The following is a 23,066-nucleotide window of genomic DNA, read 5'->3' as shown; positions in this document are numbered from 1 at the left end:
TCTATACTCTCTGGAATTTAGAAGAATGAGGGGAGGTCAAATTGAGGTGTTCAAGATGATAAAAGATATGGATAAAGCAGACATGGAGTGGACACTTCATCTTGTGGGGCATCCTAGGACAAGAGGTCTTAGGATAAGGGGTAGCAAATCTAAAACAGAGTTGAGGAGAAACTAATTGTCTCAAAGGGTTGTGAATCTGTGGAATTCGCTACCCCAAAGTGCGATGGATTCTGGGATAATTTAAGGAGGAGTTAGACAGATTTTTAATTGGTAATGGTGTTGAAGGGTTATGGGGAGAAGGCGGGAAAATGGGAATGAGGAGTATTTCAACCATGATCAAATGACGGAGCAGAATCGATGGGCCGAATGGCCTAATTCTGCTCCTATACCTTACGAACTTATCAACCTGTGCCCTCTCGCTCCTGATCCTTATACGAGCAAGAGCAGTTTCTCCCGGTCCACCCTGCCCAGGGTGTTGCAAACATCTCCACGCCTGCTAGCCTGTAGGTTTGCCACCTGGTAATACGTTATGCCCGCGTGGACATAATCGGCCCCAACGTGTTAAAGCCCAGAATCTGAAAGGGCATCCCCCGGGAGATCTCATTGAGACGTATAAGATGATGAATGGGATGGATAGGATAGAGGTGGAGAGACTCTTCCCGCTCAGAAAGGACAGTAGGACTAGGGGGCACAGCCTCAAGATAAAGGTTTAGAACGGAGTTGAGGAGGAACTTCTTCACTCAAAGGGTGGTGAATCTCTGGAATTCTCTGCCCGTTGAGGTGGTGGAGGCTGCCTCGCTAAGTATTTTTAAGACGCGGGTTGATGGGTTTTTGATAAGAGAGGGGATTAAGGGTTATGGGGAGAGGGCGGGAATGTGGAACTGAGCCACGACAGATCAGCCATGATCTTATTGAATGGCGGGGCAGGCTCGAAGGGCTAGATGGCCTACTCCTGCTCCTATTTCTTATGTTCTTATGTTCTTATGATAGCCACGACAAAATCTTTTAATCACGCGCGTCTGAACAAACTGTGATGTATGGGCTGTAGGTCAGGGGTTAACTCACTGTCGCTGGGACACAATCCAACTGCCTCGCTCCGTGATTCGATACAAGTATCCCAGCAATTCCGTGCTTAACCGCTTCCCTGGCATCATCAGCTGAAATTACAGAGAGCTGGCGGTTAGTAACAGCGGCTAAAATAGCTTCTAGTGAAAATTAAATAACAGCATCTGTACAAACACTCAGGAGTGACTGAATAAACTGCGAGGGTGTAAGTTTCTCCAGACACGTCAAATCCTGCAGCGGGAGACGTACATCCTTACACTTCCACGGTCCCTTGCTTTTATTAGCTTTCTACTCCACAGTCTGAAAGAGGTCCTCTTGACGAGAGGTGGTACGGTTTCACATCCAGGGTGTCAGTCAGGCCAGTTTGTACTGTGATACCCCCATTCATCTTAATTAAGCAACCCTTCCACTGAAATGTTTTTGTATCGTTTTAAGTTATTAATATGATTACAGTAATAGCGTGTATTTTAATTTAATTACTTCACCATGCCAAAGGAGCATGATTGATGGCTGGATGTGTTAAAAGAATAATAAAATTCCACGCAAAGACGGATTATAAGACTTTCTCTGCAACACGTGCTTTTGCAATCAATATCACTCTTCCTATCCATTCCGGAATGGTTCATCCCTCAATGTGTAAGCTTTCTAAAACTTTGGTTAGGCCACACCTAGAGAATTGCGTTCAATTCTGGTCACCACATTACATAATTTTTTTACTTGTTGTTGTCGCAAGTAGGCTTACATTAACACCGCAATGAAGTTACTGTGAAAATCCTCGAGTTGCCACGCTCCGGCATCTGTTTGGGTGCACGGAGGGAGAATTTAGCACGGCCAAGGCACGTAACCAGCACATCTTTTGGACTGTGGGAAGAAACCAGAACACTCAGAGGAAACCCACGCAGACACGGGGAGGACATACAGTCTCTGCACAATGATCCAAGCAGGGAATCGAACCTGGGTCCCTGGCGTTGTGAGGCAACGGTGTTAACTATTGTGCCGGATGTGGGGCCCTTGGAGAGGGTGCAGATGGGGTTGACCAAGATGCTACCTGGATTAGAGAGTGCGAGCTATAAGGAGAGGCTGGACAAACTAGGGATGTTTTCTCTGAAGGGACAGAGGCTGAGGGGAGGCCTGATCAAAGTCTATAAAATTATGAAAGGCATAGATAGGGACAGTCAGAATCTTTCTCCCGGAGTTGAAGGATGGAATTTTCCAGTCGTGTTCACCCCAAAACCAGAAAATCCTGCCCGAGGTCAACGGACATTTGTATGTTCCACATTTCTCCTGCTACCATTCCTGTGGCAGACAGGACTGGAAAATTTCCTCCAAAATGTCTAATCGAGGGGGAATGCACTTAAGGTGAGAGGGGGAAAGTCCAAAGGAGATGTGAGAGGCAAGTTTTTTTTACACAGAGAGTGAAAGGTGTCTCAAACCCGCTACCAGGACCAGTGTTGGAGACAGATACAATAGGGCATTTAAGGGGCTTTTAGATAATGAACAGAGGGATATGGGCCAAGGACAGTCAGAAGGGATTAGTTTACTTTGTTGTCATGTTCAGTACAATATCATGGGCTGAAGTGCCTGTTCCTGTGCTGTACTGTTCTATGTTGTCTATGTATTCCTTATGCTGTCAGGATGGGAGCCAGGTGGGGTGGGTGGTGCTATCTACCCACAAGCAGAAGGTAGCCAATGAAGCTAACTGGCTTTATTTGGCCATTTACAGAGACCAACTGGAGAATTTTAATCAGTGTAACATTACAACCCACACCTTTCCCTTTCGCTCCCATGGCAACATGGACTAGGCCACCTGCCTGGAGGTGGCCTATCAGCACGACTGACTAGGAAGCCAATATTCCAGACAGACTTTGAGGCCCCTCCCCATCTGTCTGGATCCCCTGAGGCCACACACTGGGTTACAGACTCCTCCTCCCACAGGCCCAATTGCTAAAGTCATTTTTAAAATTTAAACGTTGCTAAAGTTGCACAGAAGGTTCTTTAACACAATCGAAAATAATGAATTATCCAGCATCGGTTTTCAACCTACCAACCTATGTGAAGGGATACCTCATTGGATTTTGGTTCTAGCCTCTGGAGCTCATGGGAGACAATATTTATTTTCTCTGTGCTCTCTGCACTGTAAATCTCTGGCTGTGTGGGAAGCAGTCCCTTAATTTTCCCCGGATTAGCCATTTTTGGCCAGAAGGCGGGCTGACTGTCCAAATTTAGGACAATGGGCAGTCTCACAAGCTGGAGGGTCAATAGATTTTAAAGGGATGAAGCCTCCATCTCAATCCTTTTCTTTACTGTCTGAGTATCATAGAATCCCTACAGCGTAGAAGAGGCCTTTTGGCCCATCAAGTCTGCACTGACTTTCTCTGACAGAGTATCTTACCCAGAAACTCTCACCCTTGCTTTATCTCCATAACTCCACACATTTCACATGGCTAATCCATCTAACCTACACATCGTGGGCCACCAAGGGGCAGTTCAGCATGGCCAATCCACCCAACTTGCACAGCTTTGGCGTGTGGGAGGAAACCAGAGCACCCAGAGGAAACCCACGGAGTCATGGGGAGAATGTGCAAACTCCACACAGATACAGTCTCCCAAGACTGGAATGAAACTCGGGTCCTTGCCACTGTGAGGCAGCAGTGCTAACCACCGTGCCACTGTTCAGCCCAGTATGGAGGCAAAGTTGGGACACTCCTGCCGTGCTGTGAGTGTGTGCAAATAAACTAACCCTTTGAGTTTATCCTACCCTGAAGTGGGATTCGTAATAGGAAAATTGGACTGCACCAAACTGAGAGGTTGGGAAAATATGCCATCGCATGTGAGGAGGGACACAGGCCGAAATACCTTACCGTTTACAGTGGGGATGGTGAGAGGAGAAATTAGTTTGAATTAACCCCTCCCTGTCTGTAACACTCTGGACAAGTGACTTACCTCGCAGAATGCCTTTGAGGACAATGGGCAGCTTTGTCAGCTGTCTCAGCCAGTCAATGTCCCCCCATTTCACAGAGGAATCGATGGCGTCCGCTACGTAGACTGCCAATCCACTATCTTCCCCGTAGTCGCTTTTGGAAAAAGCCAGATCGAGTGTCTCGAAGTTTGCCATCCTGAGAAACAAAGAGTCCACATCGGGTAGCGTGGCTTCATCCACTGATAATCATACAAATCGAGAATAGGACATTATAAATGCCAAATGGATCTTTCAGCATTTTTGAATGATTTTTCTTATTTTGTTTCCCTTTGGCACTCCACTTATGAATCTTCACGTCAGTTGGCATGTTTTTTTTGGTCATTAATGGCACCCTGGGTTACCCAGTGGGAACTCTCCCGATTGGAATGGCTCTGAAGAAGATATTCCTGATGGTGGGGGAGTCCAGAACCAGGGGTCACAGCCTGGGGATTCAGAGGTGGACCATTTAGGATGGAGATGAGGAGACATTTCTTCACCCAAAGAGTGGTGAGCCTGTGGAATTCATTACCGGGGAAGTAGTTGATGTTGAAACATTGAAATGTATTCAAGAGGTGGTTGGATATAGCATTTGGGGTAAACGGGATCAAAGGTTATGGGAAGAAAGCAGGATTAGGCTATTGAGTTGGACAATCAGCCATTATCGTATTGAATGGGGAGAGCAGGTTTGAAGGGCCTCCTCTTGCTCCTATCTTTTATGTTCCTATGTTTCTAAGATAAAGACTATCGGAGGGAGGCCATGCAGGCTGAGATGCGTGAACTCCTTGGAAAAGTACGGGTTAAATATTCAACCAGAAGCATTTAGAATTGGAACAGCCCGAGCTGTTAAATCTGGATCCTTCTTTGTTGTTTTGCTCCTCCAAGCAGACTCCCTCTGCCGGTATATGTGTATGTTACCCTCAAGTGGACAAAATGCACAATACAATTTTCAATACGCTGCAAAGTGCGCACACAATGCTCTGTCCCCACATGCAGCATCTACAGAGAGGCAAGATAAGCTTATTGCCAGTGGCTGCTCTACTTCCCGAGCTGAGATGTAACCCCACTAATCCCAAAAGCATTAATGCCTTGCCAACAGAAATGTCAATTGCTTCAATGGCAGGAACATATTTGGACACTACGTGAAGGAGGTCATGTCCCAGAATCTTAGAAGGATTCATCGTTAGATTTGTAATTCCAGATATTTATTGAATTCAAATTTTATTACCTGCTGTGGTGGGATTTGAACCCCGGACTCTTGGGCATTATAATAACAAAATCAGCAACACAGGATAGCAATCCAAGCAGCTTTGCCTCAATAATTGGTGACCTTAGGATTCCATCTCAAATTAATGGCCACACCAGGTTTCACAAAAAGTAGGAGAAAGGTTGGCCAACACAGTCGTCCAGAGTTCTCCAGGGATGACCTGAGCTATTTACTCCTGCTGATTCATGGAGGACACCCCTATGCATCAGCTTTCATCTTCAAACTCATATTTTTAAATTTTCTTTTACTTATTCATTCATGGGATGTGGGCATCGCTGGCTGGGCCAGCATTTATTGCCCATCCCTGAGGGCACTTAAGAATCAATCACATTGCTGTGGCTCTGGAGTCACGTGTAGGCCAGACCTGGTAAGGATGGCAGATTTCCTTCCCTAAAGGACATTAGTGAACCAGAAGCTTTTTACAGCAATCAAAAATAGGCAGCACGGTGGTTAGCACTGCTGCCTCACAGCGCCAGGGACCCAGGTTCAATTTCAGCCACGTGTGACTGTGTGGAGTTTGCATGGGTTTCCTCCGGGTGGTCCAGTTTAATCATAGAATCCTACAGTACAGAAGGAGGCCCTTCAGCCCATCGAGTCTGCACTGAACACAATCCCACCCAGTCCCTACCCCCATATCCATAGATATTATACCCACTAATCCCTCTAACCTACATATCCCTGGGCTCTAAGGGGCAATTTCTTAGCATGGCCAATCAACCCTAACCTACACATCTTTGGACTGTGGGAGGAAACCGGAGTACCCGAAGGAAACCCACGCAGACACGAGGAGAATGTGCAAACTCCACACAGTCAGTAACCCGAGCCAGGAATCGAACCCAGGAACCCTGGAGCTGTGAAGCAGCAGTGCTAACCACTGTGCTACCGTGCCGCCCATATTCCTCCCACACTGTCCAAAGATGTGCAGGTTAGGTGGATTGGCCATGCTAAATTGCCCTTAGTGTCCAAAGATAGGCAGGTTAGGTGGATTGGCCATGCTAAATTGCCCTTAGTGTCCAAAGATAGGCAGGTTAGGTGGATTGGCCATGCTAAATTGCTCCTTCGTGTCCAAAGGTGTGCAGATTAGGTGGATTGGCTGTGCTAAATTGCCCCTTAGTGTCCAAAGGGAGGCAGGTTAGGTGGATTGGCCATGCTAAATTGCCTCTTAGCGACAAGAGATTATAAGGGTAAATATGGGGATAGGACCTGGGTGGGATTGTGGTCGATGCAGACTCAATGGGCCGAATAGTCTCCTTCTGCACTGTAGGGATTGTATGATTCTACATTGGTTTCATGTTCATCAGCAGGTTCTTAGTTCCAGATATTTTTTATTGAATTCAAATTTCACCATCTGCCGTGGCAGGATTCGAACCCGGGTCCCCAAAGCATTAGCCCCTGTCTCTGGATAACAAGCCCAGCACCAATACCACTACGCCACACTTCCCCATTGTGTTACCTGAGGTGAGGGGGAAGCTTGAACTTGTTTCGCACATCTGCTAGGCGTTTGCCCAGGTACGGAGTGTCCACGGTCAGGAAGATGCCTCGGTAGCCGGCCTTCTCCGCTCTCCTGACCAGGGATTTGGTGAGCTCCCGGTCCTTGTAGATGTACAGCTGCAGCCAGCGAAGGGCCTCGGGCGCAGCCTGGGCTACCTGTTCGATGCTGGAGGTCGCCCAGGTACTGAGCATCATTCCTGTGCCTTGAGATCTGCAAGCTGGACAATCCGGCATCAGTTACGAAGTGGAAAAGTGGAACCGTTGAGTGAATATTTGACGCGCAACAACTCAGATAGAAAACCATGCACCCAAAACACATCACCACTCTCTGGTGAGGTCTTGCAAGGTGTGGAGTTTTGGTGTATTCTACTCTCGGAAGACCGCTCACTCATTTTGGCCGGATATTCTGGTTGGAGATGGAAATCGTCATGGGCTGGACGGATAATTTGACACACAAGCCCAAAAGGATTTACCCATCCCACAGCGGGAAAAACTACCAAATCCCAACCAATTTGTAACTACTGGAGCTACGAGTGATTGGAGGAGGGACGGAGGGGGAGGGATGTGGATTAACATGTTGCTAAATAAGTCAAATTTATCTCATGAGGAACCAATTAAGGTTTTACAGCACTGTGGGTGGTCCTCCCAACCGGGCAGCACTGGATGGGATGATGCCACAGTCATTAGCACCGCTGCCTCACAGTGCCAAAGACCGGGGTTCGATTCCTGGCTTGGGTCACTCTCTATGTGGAGTCTGTATGTTCTCCCCATGTCTTCATGGGTTTCTTCCAGGTACTCTGGTTTCCTCCCACAGTCCAAAAGACATGTTGGTTAGATGTATTGGCCATGCCAAATTCCCCCTCAGTGTACCTGAACAGGCACCAGAGTGTGGCGACTCGTGGATTTTCACTGTAACTTAATCGCAGTGTTAATGTCAGCCGACTGGTAACACTAGATTCATAGAACCTTGCAGTGCAGAAAGAGGCCCTTCGGCCCATTGCGTCTGCATCGACCACAATCCCACCCAAGCCCCATCCTCATGTCCCTACACATTTTACCCACTAATCCCTCTAACCTAAGCATCTTAGGACACTAAGGGGCAATTTTAGCACGGCCAATCAACCTAACCCGCACATCTTTGGACTGTGGGAGGAAACCGGAGCACCCGGAGGAAACCCACGCAGACACGAGGAGAATGTGCAAACTCAGACAGTGACCCGAGCAGGGAATCGAACCCAGGTCCCTGGAGCTGTGAAACAGCAGTGCTAACCACTGTGCTACCGTGCCGCCCGCACTAATAATTAAATTTTAAACTTTTTAGTGTGCCTGCTCTGAGGCAAGAACTCTGTATTCAAGTAGGGGAAATGATGGTACAATGGCATTGTCACTGGGTTCGTAATTCAGAAATCCAGCTTAATGCCCTGGGAACTGAGTTCGAATCTCACCATGGCAGATAATAAAATTTGAATTCAATAAATATATGGAATTACAAGTCTAATGATGACCATGAAGCCACTGTCGGAAAAACCCATCTGATTCACTAATACCCCTCAGGAAAGGAAATCTGCCATCCTTACCTGGTCTGGCCTACATGTGACTCCAGAGCCACAGCAATGTGGTTGACTCTCAACTGCCCTCCAAGGGCAACTAGGGTTGGGTGATAAATGCTGGCCAGTCAGCAACACCCATGTCTCAAGAATGAATAAAAATATGAAGAGTTTGCTGCTGTCTATTAGAAAACTTCCTCTCCTGTTATAATCGATACAATGATGTTATTTTGTAAGGTGCACAGATTTAAGTTAGCTGGCAAAGAACCAGAGGTGAGATGAGGAGTTTATTGACAAAGCAAGTTATTATAAACTACAATTTACTGTCTTGCTTTGGAACAAGCAGATTCTGTAGCAACCTTCCGAGAGAAAATGGATAAATGGTTGAATTGGGGCCATGAGGAAAGAGCAGAGGGAATGGGACTAACTCAAGGAGTCAGCATGATGAGCTGAATAACCTCACGGTGGCACAGTGGTGCACGATGGCACAGTGGTTAGCACTGCTGCCTCACGGCACCAGAAATCCGAGTTCGATTCCCGGCTTGGGTCACTGACAGTGTGGAGTCTGCACATTCTCCCCGTGTGTGCGTGGGTTTCCTCCAGGTGCTCTGGTTTCCTCCCACAGTCCGAGAGGCATGCTGGTTAGGTGCTAAATTCTCCCTCAGTGTGCCCGAACACGCGCCGGTGTGGCGACTAGGGGATTTTCACAGTAACTTCATTGCAGTGTTAATGTGAGCCTACTTGTGACACTAATAAATAAATAGTCTCTTTCTGTGCTACAAGATGCTGTGATTGGACAGACATAGTTGTTTGTAGGGTAACAGTGCCATCTCCTGGTTTTATGCAAGCCTCACAATCAGGACAATGTCTATACTTACAGTTCTAAAAGCAAACTGCTTGGTTACTAGAAAGGTTGTGATGGGAATCTTTGCTTGGAGGACAGAATTAATTGGAGCAACATTTAATTTCAGCTCTTTAAAGTAAACTTTATTTGCATCTGTGTGAAGTGGGCTGTCAGGGTTAGCCTCACAGCGTTACTACTAGTCTTCAAGCATGGTAGTTAGGCAACTAGGCAAATTAAAACCACATAGCAAAGCCAACAACTTCTTCATAAGCAAATCACAAGTGTACACTACACAAGTGAGGGATTTTTAATGTGTTGTCTGCTGCGTAGAATCCCTATAGCGCAGTAAAGGCCCATTGGATCTGCACCAACTCTCTGTCATTGGGCAGGATTTTCCAGCAGTGCTCTCCCCAATGCCAGGAAATTCCACCTGAGGTCAACGGGACTTTGCTTGGCGCATTGGCCTCGGACGGGAGGGGAAAATTCCGCCCCGCATATCATACCCAGGCCCTCTTCCCCACCCTATCCCTGTAACCCCCAAAACATTTAGCATGGCCAATCCACCTAACCTACACACCTTGGGATAGTAAGGGGTAATTAAGCACAGCCAATCCATCTAACCGACACACCTTGGGACACTAGGCTCAATTTAGCACGGCCAATCCACCTAGCCCACACGTCTTTGGACTGAGGGAGGAAACCGGAGCACCCGGGAGAAACCCATGCAGACATGGGGAGAATGTGCAAACTCCACACAGACAATGATCCGGGGTTGGAATTGAATTCGGCTCATCGTATCCACTCCGCCATTCGATCATGCCTGATATAATCCTCATCCCCATTTTCCTGCCTTCTCCCCATAACCCTTCACCCCATTCCCAATTAAAAATCTGTCTAACTCCTCCTTAAATTTACTCACTGTCGCAGCATCCACTGTATTTTGGGGAAGCGAATCCCACGGATTCACAAACCTTTGGGAGAAGTAGCTTCTCTTCAACTCTGTTTTAAATTTGCTTTATCCTAAGACTTTGATCTCTCGTCCTAGAATGACCCACATAAAATCCACGTCTATTTTATCCATACCTTTTATCATCTTACGATACAAAGCTCTTGAATCTCGACCATCCCGTTGTAGCTGAAAATCTGACAGATCAGCAAAATATCTGTTGTCTTTGGACGGGAAATTCCCCAGACCCAAAAAGTTTGTGATTGTTTATGTTTGGTAAATCATTCTTCTTTGTCCTGCAGGCCTTTCAGGGTCACTGTTCATTTAATTTTTGATTAGCTTTGAACGGGTTTGGGGTCAGGGTTGTTTAGTTTATTGATCGTGTTTGTGCATTCATCCTGTGAACTCTTGTTCAAAGAAGTCCCGCTGACGTTTGACTCACATATTGAACATTATCCTGCAGCCTGGGTGCTTTGGATCTTTTCCTTTTGCTTTGGATTTAATAAGAATATAAGAACATAACAACTAGGAGCAGGGAGTAGGCCATCTGGCCCCTCGAGCCTGCTCCGCCATTCAATAAGATTATGGCTGATCTTCTCGTGGACCCACTTACCCGCCCGCTCACCATAACCCTTAATTCCTTTACTGTTCAAATCTATCCTTGCCTTACAAACATTGGATAAGGTAGCCTCAACTGCTTCACTAGACAAGGAATTCCACAGATTCCCAACCCTTTCCTCAACACAGTCCTAAATCTGCTGCCCCTTATTTTGAGTCTATGCCCCCTTAATTCTAGTTTCATCCGCCAATCGAAACAACCTCCCTGCTTCTATCTTATCTATTCCTTTCATAATCTTATATGTTTCTATAAGATCTCCCCTCATTCCAATTCTAAGATACATAGAATTTTAGAGTCTCTACAGTGCAGAAGGAGGCCATTCAGACCATCAAGTCTGTACTGACTACAATCCCAACCAGCCCTATTCCCGTCACCCCACATACATGAGGTTACGGTGATAGGGCTGGTTGGGATTGTGGTCAGTACAGACTTGATGGGCTGAATGGCCTCCTTCTGCACTGTAGAGACTCTATGATTCTATGTATCTTAGAATTGGAATGAGGGGAGACCTTATAGAAACACATAAGATTATGTACTGTAGTGGGGGAGGGGGTGGTGGGATAGTAGGGAGGCAGGGAGCCAGATCGGGTTGGAGGAAGGAAGTTCAGTTTGGGCCTATGGGTGACCGTGGGGGAGGGCAGGGGAGAGGTGATGGGTGATGGTTACTATGGGGAAGCCATGGTTGTTGTGGGAGTGTAGAGTGAAGGTTGGGAAAGTACTGGAAAGGTGTGTAGGCAGACCAGGCCTGGCGGGAGCACCCTTCCCCCCCACCCCCCACCCCCACCCCCACCCCCCCCACCCCCCACCCCCGGTAAGGGAGGGTGAGGGAGTCCCATTGGAGTGAGGGTTGGGGGCTGTGTTTATTTATTTATTAATTAGTATCACGAGTAGGCTTACATTAACATTGCAATGAAGTTACTGTGAAAATCTCCTATTCGCCAAGCTCCGGCACCTGTTCGATTACACTGAGGGAGGATTTAGCACGGACAATTCATCCAACCAGCATGTCTTTCAGACTGTGGGAGGAAACTGGAGCATCCGGAGGAAACCCACGCAGACTCCACACAGATGGTGACCCAAGTCAGGAATCGAACCCGTGTCCCTGGCGCTGTGAGGCAGCCGTGCTAACCATTGTGCCACCCAAGCCATGCCATAGTCTGTGGGGTTTGTGCCATAGTTACTACGAAGTTAGAGGATGTTTTAATTTCATGTAATTTTCTAAGTTTGCGATTTAAATCGCATTTCCAGATGGTTCCCCGTGCAGGGCAATAGCCCAGGGGAATATCGCACTCCGGATCTTAGTCAAGCAAACATTAACTGGGAACATCCAAAGGGAACTCCCCAGCACACATTAAGGGTAGCCCCTTACAATCTGATGCTTTGGGCCTCGGACGTTATGGCCCATTATGACATCCGCCATTTATCAGTGCAACATTTTAGAACGTGATCTTTTATATATTTTGTTGCATTATGAATTTTTAAAGAATTTATTCCTTTCTCAGCGTTACAAAGGCCCCCAATCCATTTCTTTGCATGTTTCAATAACAAATCAAATTGAATCCAATTCACAGTCCCCACACAAGGAACATACCAGGTCCAAACTGACAAGCAGAGGCATTAGAATCATAGAATCCCTACAGTGTAGAAGAGGCCATTTGGCCCATCGAGTCTGCACCCACTCTCTAAGAGTATCTTATCCAGACCCCATAACCATACAAGACCAATTCATCTAACCTACTGATCTTGGGACCTTAAGGGGCAATTTAGCGTGGACAATCCACCTAACCTACACATCTTTGGAGTGTGGGAGGAAACCGGAGCAGCCGGAGGAAACCAACGCAGGCACATGGAGAGCATAGAAATATCACACAGTCACCTAAAATCGGTATTAAACCCGGGTCCCAGGCGCTGTGAGGCACCAGTGCTAACCATCGGCATAATTAAGGACCCCACGCACCCTGGGCATTCTCTCTTCCACCTTCTTCCGTCGGGAAAAAGATACAAAAGTCTGAGGTCATGTACCAACCGACTCAAGAACAGCTTCTTCCCTGCTTTTGAATGGACCTACCTCGCACTAAGTTGATCTTTCTCTACACCCTAGCTATGACTGTAACACTACATTCTGCACTCTCTCCTTTCCTTCTCTATGAACGATATGCTTTGTCTATATAGCACGCAAGAAACAATACTTTTCACTGTATGTTAATACATGTGACGATAATAAATCAAATCAAATCCTTTGAGAAGGAGATCTGACTATGGTAAATTTTATTTTGTCTAGTTTAGCAGCTTTGTTTAATCTTATTTTGAGTGGAAATTACTTCATTTAAAAAAAACTAAACAAAATTATTTACCAGTATCATTGGTGTACACTAATCAGTTTCTTCATGAATTAAAATGAAATCTAATAACTGGCACGGTGGCACAGTGGTTAGCACTGCTGCTTCACAGCGCCAGGGACCTGAGTTCGATTCCTGGCTTGGGTCACTGTCTGAGCAGAGTCTGTACATTCTCCCCGTGTCTGCATGGGTTTCCTCTCACATTCCGAAAGACGTGCTGGTTAGGGTGCATTGACCCAAACAGGCGCCGGAGTGTGGTGACTAGGGGAATTTCACAGTAACTTCATTGCAGTGTTAATGTAAGCCTTACTTGTGACTAATAAATAAACTTTTACTGATATGTGGAAGCATAAGGTGCCTCATTGTGTCTTTAGCTTAAATAAAATGCATCCTCCAAAGCCCATGGTGATATAGGGAAGTTTCCTTTCTTCAGAGGACACAAACCTTTGGAATTTTCTGCTGAAGAGTGAGCTTGTGGAGACCAAGGCATTCAATTTATTCAAGGCTGAGATAGATCTCCGAACCGGAGGAGAGTTGGGGATGAAGAGGCAGGAGAGTGGAGTTGGGGTCCAGGTCAGATCAGCCCATCATCTTACTGAATGGCAAAGGAGGCTCAAGGAACCATGTGGCTTATTCTTCCTCCCAACTCGTACGCGCTTATCTTATTAACCGAGCGCTGTTGATGGAAACTCACCTTGTGATGAATGCCATCTGGAACGCGCAGCCTGTTTTGTGGACAGGACTAGCTTCCAGCACGATGATTTGTAAATTGATGCGAAAGTAGGCAGAAACTCTGTGGGTGGCACAGTGGTTAGCACTGCTGCCTCACAGCGCCGGGGACCCGGGTTCGATTCTGGCCTCGGGTCACTGTCTGTGTGGAGTTTGCACGTTCTCCCTATGTCTGCATGGGTTTTTTTCCAGGTGCTCTGGTTTCCTCCCAAAGATTTGTAGATTAGGTGGATTGGCCATACTAAATTACCCCTTAGTGTCCAAAGATGTGCAGGTTAAGTGGATTTGTCATGCTAAGTTGCCCCTCAGTGATCAAAGGTGTGTAGGTTAGGTGGATTGGTCATGCTAAATTGCCCCCTAGTGTCCAAAGGTATGCAGGTTAGATGGATTGGCCATGCTAAATTGCTCCTTAGTGTCCAAAGATATGCAGGTTAGATGGATTGGCCATGCTAAATTGCTCCTTACTGTCCAAAAATGTGCAGGTTAAGTGGATTTGTCATGCTAAATTGCCCCTTAATGATCAAAGGTGCGTAGGTTAGGTGGATCAGCCAGGGTAGATTGCCCCCTAGTGTTGGGGAACTAGCTGGGGTTACGGGGATAGAGCCTGGGTGGGATTGTTGCCAGGGCAGGCTGGATGGGCCAAATGGCCTCCTCCTGCACTGTAGGGATTCTACGATTTCTTCTATGAAACTTGATGTACGATGAATGTATCCCACGCCAGAAATTTGGCGATCTTTTTGTGCCCTCTTGTCCGGTGAGGATGATCTGGACTGACACACAATCCATGGCAACCAGGCCAGGCCCTGACATCCGAGGTATTTCAGTCAGATGGTCGCAAATGCGAGAGGGAAAATGGAGATGCAATTAACGTGAGTCACGGTCTGTGGCTCTGGAGGGAACCGATCCAGCAACAAACATCGATTACCTTTCACTGTTGCCACTTCGCCCTCTGGGTGAGCCATCCTTTGCAAGGCAGTGGCGGAAACGCAAATGGGCATGTTAACCCTCTGTCCCAAGACAGTGGTAGACAAGTCCATCCTGGAAACATCCCTGAGCATCCGTGGGCACAGTGTCCATCTAGCAAAACAAACGGGAGAATTAGAAATCAGCTACTGGCCTGCCCTCAGGAAGCACTAACTTGGCAAGTCAGAAGATAAGACCATAAGACGCAGGAGCAGAATTGGGCCACTCGGCCCATCGAGTCTGCTCCACCATTCAATCATGGCTGATATCTTTCTCATTCCCTTTCTCCTACCTTTTCCCCATAACCCTTGATCCCCTTATTAATCAAGAGCCTATCTATCTCTGTCTTAAAGACACTCAATGGGCTGGCCTACACAGCCTTCTGTGGCAAAGAGTTCCACTAGATGACTAGAGACAGGCTCAGACTAGTTGTCTCCACCTTTGGCCCATTGCTAATGCTTTTCTTTGGAAGGACTGTCATCTGTGGCACTTCTAGGCAGCGACGAGATAAGTAGACATGAGTTTGTATCCCACCATGACCACTGAGGAAGAATTAATCAGATAAATCTGCCATAAGAGACTCATATCAGTAAAGATAGCCACATAAATATCAGATTCCTGATCGATGAGGGTCCCATAGGGAAGGAAATCTGCTGGTTTGGCCTAAATGTGACTCCAGACTCTCAGCATGATAGAAACACAGAAATTAGAAGCAGAAGTGAGATCCCCTCTCACTCCTCTAAACTCCAATGAATATAATCCTAACCAACTGAGTCTCTCCTACATACGACAGACCTGCCATTCCAGGATTGGTAAACCTTCGCTGCGCTCCCCCTATAACAAGGACATCCTTCCTCAGATAAAGACAGCAAAACTGTACACAATACTCCAGGTGTGGCTACACAACGGCCTATACAATTGCAGTAAAACATCCCTATCCCTACACTCAAATCCTCTTGCTATGAAGGCCAACATACCAATTGCCTTCTTCACCGCCTGCTGAAACTGCGAGCTTACTTTCAGCGACCAATGCACAAGGACACCAAGGTCTCGCTGAGTGTCCACTTCACTCAATTTACCCCCATTCCGGTTGACTCTTACCTGCTCTCTGAAATGGCTGAGCGAGCCATTTGGTTATATTTACAGAGGTGGCTTAACACCACCTAAGACCACATCGGGAAGAGCAATAAATGCTAGTGTGGCCAGTGTAGCCCATGTCACTACAAGTAGTAATAGAAGCTTGGAGTTTGAGAGGTTGAAAGATGAACTGTTGAAGTTTGGAAGGAGTAATTTGATAAGGAAGAATACTATGAAAGGTCTGACATTGGGAAGTTCCGAGGAACAAAGGGACCTTGGTGTGTTTGTCCATAGATCTTTGAAGGCAGAAAGGCAGATTAATAGGGTGGTGAAAAAGGCATCTGGCACACTTGTCTTTATCAAAAGCAGGGAGGTCATCATGGAGTTGTAGACAACTTTGGTGAAGCCACAGCTGGAGCACTGTATTCAATTCTGGTTGCTACATTATAGGAAAGACATGAACACACTGGAGGGAATGCAGAGGAGATTCAACAGGATGCTACCTGGGTTGGAACATTTAAGTTATAAAGAGAGTTTGGATAGAGTTGGCTTGTTTTTTTCTGGAGCAGAGAAGACTGAGGGGCAACCTAATTGAGGTGTTCAAGGTTACGAGGGACATGGACAGGATGGATAGGGAGCAGCTGTTCCACTGAGCTGAAGGATCAGTTACAAGGGGACACAAGTTCAAAGTGAGGGGTGGGGGGTTTAGGGGGGATGGAAGGAAAATCTTTCTACCCAGAGGGTGGTGAGGGTCTGGAATGCGCTGCCTAGGTGGGTGGTGGAGACAGGATGCCTCACATCCTTTAAAAAGCACCTGGATGATTTGATTTTGATTTGATTTATTATTGTCACATGTATTCGTATACAGTGAAAAGTATTGTTTCTTGCGCACTATACAGAAAATGCATACCGTTCACAGAGAAGGAAAGGTGGGAGTGCAGTATTACAGTCACAGCTCAGATCGAGAGAAAGATCAACTTAGTGCGAGGTCGGTTCAGAACTTGGCACGTTATAACATTCAAGGCTACGGGCCAAATGCCAGCAAGTGGGATTAGGTGGGTGGGTCAGGGCCTTTCATGCAACGGTGCAGAATCGATGGGCTGAAGGGCCTCTTCTGCGCTGTAGTATTCTGTGATTCTGTGAGTTGCATCCACTGGCTGTGTAAAACTAGACCTTTGCTGGTTGGAAAAGCAATTGTGAAAACTCAGATAAGCTTCGCAAACCTGTTTACTGACCTGAAGTCTGAAGCATCTCCTCTCAGGCAGGAGGACTTACTTCTAGCCACGCTTTGATCTTTTCCTTCTATTCCACGTGACGGATTAAAGGGGGCACACTCTGCGCTACCAGCAGCTTAGATGGATTGGTAAGTGTGGATGGTTATGGGGGTAGGGTGGAGGAAGAGGGCCTGGGAAAGATCCTCGGCAGGATTCTCCAGCCATCCAGCCAGCGGGAGGGGGCGAGTTGTTTGCTAGCGGCAGGATTCTCCGGTCTTGTCGCTATCAATGGGAATTCCCATTGATGTCATCTCATTCCTGCGGGAAACCCGCGGGCTGGGGTGTGCTGCCAGCGGGACTGGAGAATCTCGCTGGTGTGAACGGCCAGAGTATTTCAACTAGTCAGACAGTGGGTACAGATTTGAAGGGCTGAGTGGCCTCCTCTGCACTATAGGGATTCTATGAATACCCAGCATCACAGCATTGCTGCTTGTTGGATGGATTTTATGGTGGTGTAGTGGCAATGACACTGGACTAGCAATTCAGAGGCCCAGGGTAAAGCTCTGCGGACACAGGTTCAAATCCCATTGAATTTAAATACGACAAATAAATCTAGCTTTGAAACCTGGTCTCAGTAATGGCGATAATAAAACTGTTGTTAATTCTTAATTTGGAGCCCATCTGATTCACTAATGCCCTTGAGAGAAGGAAATCTGCCATCCTTACCTGGTCTGGCCTACGTGTCACTCCAGAGCCACAACAATATGGTTGACTCTCAGCTGCCCTCTGAAGCGACTCAGTTCAAGGAGCAATTAGGGATGGGCAATAAACCTTGACCGTGACGCCCATAGAGGAAACAGGAGTAGGCCACACGGCCCATCAAGCTTGCTCTGCCGTTCGATTCAATCATAGAACTCCTACAGTGCAGAAGGAGGCCATTCGGGCCATCGATTCGGCACTGACTCTCCGGAAGCCCACCCAGGCAACTCATAGTTACAACGGGAATATTAAAAATTTGGCACAGTGGTTATCCTTGTTGCCACACAGCGCTACGGACCCGAGTTTGATTCCCAATTTGGGTCACTGTTGGAGTTTGTACCTTCTCCCCATGTCTGCTTGGGTTTTCTCTCAGTGCTCCGGTGCTCCGAAAGACGTGCTGGTTAGATGGATTGGCCATGCTAAATTATCCCTTTGTGTTATGGGGATAGGGCCTGGATGGTATTGTTGTTGGTGCAAATCCAATGGGTGGAATGGCCTCCGTCTGCAACGTAGGGATTCTATGATTCTGTGAAAACGTCAAGGACTGTCCAATGTGTGCTGATTCTTGGGTGAACAACGAGTTCAGGGCAATTATTAATCTTGCCATTAAGTAATGGCCCTTTCAAATGTGGCAGGGTCACCCAGGTGGTTTCAAGGCAGCCCACAAGCCTACATTGTCAGGCTGTCATGCATACTGAGTTCAACAAATTAATTGTTCTTTAGCAAGAGAGTGGTGAAGGAAGTACCAAGGAACATTACCACAAATGGGGGATTGTGCAACATTTCATGTGCAGGGCAGCCAAGAGAGCTAAGCAATTAAATTATCTTCGGCTTCTCCACCTGAAACTTGTTGCAGAGGTCCCACTCTGTTCCCTCCTCGCCTGCAAATCCTCCACATTGTGCAAGCTGCCCCTCCTCCTCCTCTATGTGTAGATCATAGAATCGGAAAATCCCTACAGTTCAGAAGGAGGTCATTGAGCCCATCGAGTCTACACCGACAACAATCCTACCCAGGCCCCATCCCAGCAACCCCACGCATCTACCCTGTTAATCCCTCTAACCTACACATACTGGAGCTCTAGAGTCTATTTAGCCTGGCCAATCAACCCAACACGCACATCTGCGGGAGGAAACCAGAGCACCCGGAGGAAACCCATTCAGACATGGGGAGAACGTGCAAATTCTACACGGACAGTGACCCAAGCCGGGAAGTGAACCCCAGTCCCCAGCACTGTGAGGCCGCAGTGCTAACCACTGTGCCACCATGATTACAAGGTTGCACAAACATACAAATCACAACCACAACAGATGAGGCCTTCAACATGGTCCACACTCTGCAAACTCTACCCAGAAGTTTAAATCATCATTGAAGGCGCAAACACATACCCAAAGATGATTCTGGTGCTTGCTTCATGCATAAGAACAGCAGTCTTCTTCAGTGCCTGCTTCTTTAATGAACTGAACTGAGGGCAGCACGTTGGCACAATGGTTAGCACCGCTGCCTCACGGCACCAGAGACCTGGGTTCGATTCCCGGCCTCGGATCAGTCCGTGTGGAGGATGCATGTTCTCCCTGTGTCGGCGTGGGTTTCCTCCGGTATCCTGCCACACTCCAAAGACGTGTGACAAAGGGTAACAAAATCATTCGGCATAGAAAGAGGCCGTTCAGCCCATTGAGTCTATGCCAGCCCTCAGCAGAGCAAATCAGTCACATTCCCCAACTCTATCCCTGTAGCCATGCCAGTTTATTCACCCTCTAAAGCTCACCCAATTTCCTTGTGAAATGAAAAGCCTATGGTTCCGCCAATCTCATAAGCAGCAAGATTCAGGTCATTACGTATGGCGGTGAGAAACATTCTTCCTCACATCTCCCCTTCACCGTTGGCGCAAAACTCTTCATCTGGATCCCCGACTCCTTCTACCATTAGCTAATCAGAGCAGGTTTTTTTTTAATCTACTTTATCCAAGCCTGTCAGAATCTTCTACACCTCTATCTAATCTTCCCTTATCTTTGCTCCAAGAACAAACTTTGCTTCTCCAACTTAACCTCCCACTCCTGGTACCACTCTACTAAATCTTGTCTGTGTCCAAGGCCTCTTTGATTTGATTTATTATTGACATGTATTAACATACAGTGAAAAGTATTGTTTCTTACATGCTATACAGACAAAAACATAGAGAAGGAAAGGAAAGAATGTAGTGGTACACTCATAGCTAGGGTGTAGAGAAAGATCAACTTAATGCAAAGTTCATTCAAAAGTCTGATGGCAGCAAGGAAGAAGCTGTTCTTGAGTTAGTTGATACGTGACCTCAGACTTTTGTATCTTCATCCCGATGGAAGAAGGTGGAAGAGAGAACGTCCGGGGTACATGGGGTCCTTGATTATGTTTTTATGTCTCTATGAGATAGCACGTAAGAAACAATACTTTTCACTGTATGTTAATACATGTCAATAATAAATCAAATCAAAAATTAAATCAAAGAGTTCTTGGACACAGAGGAGATTTACTCAAGTGATACCAGGGATGGGAGAGTGGGAGGTTAAGTTGGAGAAGCAATTGTTTCTAGTGCACTGTACAAAGCATACCATACATAGAGAAGGAAGGGAGAGAATGTACAATGTAGTGTTACAGTCATAGTTAGGTGTGGAGAAAGTTCAAATTAATGTGAGGTAAGTCCTTTCAAAAGTCTGACAGCAGCTGGGAAGAAACTATTCTTGTGTCATTTGGTATATGACTTCAGACTTTTGTATCTTTTTCCCGATGGAAGAAGGTGGAAGAGAGAATGTCCGGGGTGTGCGGGGTCCTTGATTATGCTGGTTTGCAACCTCTTTGTATTGTGGTTATCAGAACTGGACATTGTATTCCAGCTTTGGTTTCACCAGAAGAGCTCTGGGATGTATGGACAGCAACTCATTGCTGAACTAAATGTCTTCACTAATCGTTGAGGAAAGGGAAATGAATCTGCGTCATGCCAGACTTGGTGAAAACCCCCATTTACATCCATTTCTATACATTTTGACTATAACATAAGACCTCCCTCGCCAGATCTTCCCTTCACTCAATTTTGTGAACCTGTCATGGACTTCCTCCCAGGAACAGGAACAAGGAGGTCATTATTGCCCCTGGGGGAGAGGGACATGTCCAGACAGTGCCAGTCTTGATGGGGGTGGCGAAACAAGAGTATGAATTAGGATCTATAGGAAGATGGCGAGAATTAACACTAAGTCATTAGTTCTCTTTCCAAATGTGAGACTTTGTGAGTGGCGAGACAGTCCCAAGCTAAGATACCCACAGGAGACTTTCCCAGGGTGGCATGGTGGCACAGTAATTAACATTGCTACCTCACAGCGTGAGGGACCCAGGTTCAAATCCTGCCTCGGAAGACTATCTGTCTGGAGTTTGCACGTTCTTCCCATGTCTGCGTGGGTTTCCTCCCACACTCCAAAGATGTGCGGGTTAGGCGGATTGGCCATGAGAGATTGACTCTTGCCAGGGGGATTAGGAGGGTGAATATGTGGGGTTATGGGGATAGGTCCTGGGTGGGATTGTGGTCAATGCAGATGTGCAGGTTAGGTGGACTGGCCATCTTAAGTTGCCCCTTTGAGGACCAAGATGTGTAGGTTAGAGGGGTAAATACATGGGGTAACAGGAAAGGGCTTGGGTAAGATGCTCTGTTACAGAATCGGTGCAAACTGAGTGGGCCGAATGGCCTCCTTCTGCATTGCAGGGATTCTATATGATCCTTGTCTGAGTCATTTTGAATCTCACTAGCTCAGGATTGAACTGGACTGAGTAGAAGAGACTCCTACGCATATGGGAGTGGAGGAATTTCTGGACAGTCTTACCCAGATCTATCAGTAAGCCCAGTTAAAGAAAATTCTTTTGTGGGAGTAGCATGAACACAGAAAGAAACAGGTTTAGCAGTTTGTTTTTTTTTAAAAGAAGACCAGGAACAAAAGGGATATTGGGATGAACTTGAGTTTTTGTTTGTTAGACATGTCAGAATGTCTGTTACACAAAATGTCTTGACCGAATTGAAATATTAATTCACTGTCAGAAGCCTCTGGGGAGCAGCATTCATCCACCAAGCTCAGAAAGCCCTTTTAAGACTTTAAGTCAAGTTAAATTGTTGGAATATTATGATGTGCTATGTACAAGTTGGTGATGGTTGCAACCATACACTTCTTAGAATCCCTACATTGCAGAAGGAGGCCATTTGGCCCATCGAGCCTGCACCAATAACAATCCCACCCAAGTTCTATCCTTGCACACCTCCTTGCATTTACCCTTCTAATCCACCTGACACTAAAGGGCAATTTAGCATGGCCAATCTATCTAACCTACACATCTTTGGATTGAGGGAGGAAACTGGAGCACCCGGAGGAAACCCACGCAGACACAAGGAGAATGCACAGACAATCACCCAAGCCGGGATTCGAACCGGGGTCCCTGGCACTGTGAGGCAGCAATGCTAATCACAGTGCCACCGCGCCTTGATACCTTTGTATGGAATTGCTCCAGCCACTATTTCATCAGAGCACTAAACTGTCTGCATTAAACAGGTTGTTTCAAGTTAAGTTGGCATGAGAAAACTCATGCATTCACAATATGCATTCGTTATTAGGGCAGCACTGTGACATTGCTACCTCACGGCGCCAGGGGCCTGGGTTCGATTCCTGGCTTGGGTCACTGTCTGTTCTGAGTCACTGTCTGTTCTGAGTTTGCACGTTCTCCGTGTCAGCACGGGTTTCCTCCGGGTTTCCTCCCACAGTCCAAAAGATGTGCTAGTTAAGTGTATTGGCCGTGCTAAATTCTCCCTCAGTGTACCCGAACAGGTGCCAAAGCGTGGCAACTAGGGGATTTTCACAGTAACTTCATTGCAGTGTTAAAATAAGTTTATTTGTGACACTAATACTTAATAGAAATAGTAATTTCAAGCCAATTCTTTAAAAAAATTCCCCAGAAGTCAACATAGACATTTACCAGTTTATTTAGGCCATAAGAATCAAAATGCAGGTATTTCCGCTGCCTCGGTAAAGCAGCCAGCATAATTAAGGACCCCATGTATGCCAAACATTCTCCTTTCCACCTTCTTCCATTGGGAAAAAGATACAAAAGTCTGAGGTCACGTCCCAACCGACTCAAGAACAGTTTCTTCCCTGCTGCCATCAGGCTGTTGAATGGACCTACCTCGCATTAAGTTGATCTCTCTCTACACCCTAGCTATGACAGTAACATGACATTCTGCA

The 23,066-nt window shown here is 46.6% G+C and overlaps 1 protein-coding gene across 1 annotated transcript in view; it reads right to left on the bottom strand.

The window, feature by feature from the left end:
• hao1 (hydroxyacid oxidase (glycolate oxidase) 1) overlaps positions 1-23,066 on the bottom strand; it is a 33,065-nt gene that overhangs the window by 9,297 nt on the left and 702 nt on the right. The window contains exons 2-5 of the mRNA XM_080199725.1: positions 14,729-14,880; positions 6,742-6,997; positions 4,009-4,181; positions 1,066-1,157 (exon numbers count right to left, since the gene is read on the bottom strand). Coding sequence (XP_080055851.1) covers positions 1,066-1,157; positions 4,009-4,181; positions 6,742-6,997; positions 14,729-14,880 — 673 coding nt within the window. The remainder of the gene's footprint in view (positions 1-1,065; positions 1,158-4,008; positions 4,182-6,741; positions 6,998-14,728; positions 14,881-23,066) is intronic.

Source organism: Carcharhinus amblyrhynchos, chromosome 12 (assembly GCF_965287045.1).
Source record: "Carcharhinus amblyrhynchos chromosome 12, sCarAmb.v2.hapA, whole genome shotgun sequence".
Taxonomy (NCBI): Eukaryota; Metazoa; Chordata; class Chondrichthyes; order Carcharhiniformes; family Carcharhinidae; genus Carcharhinus; species Carcharhinus amblyrhynchos.
This window is presented reverse-complemented; position numbering and strand designations above follow the sequence as displayed.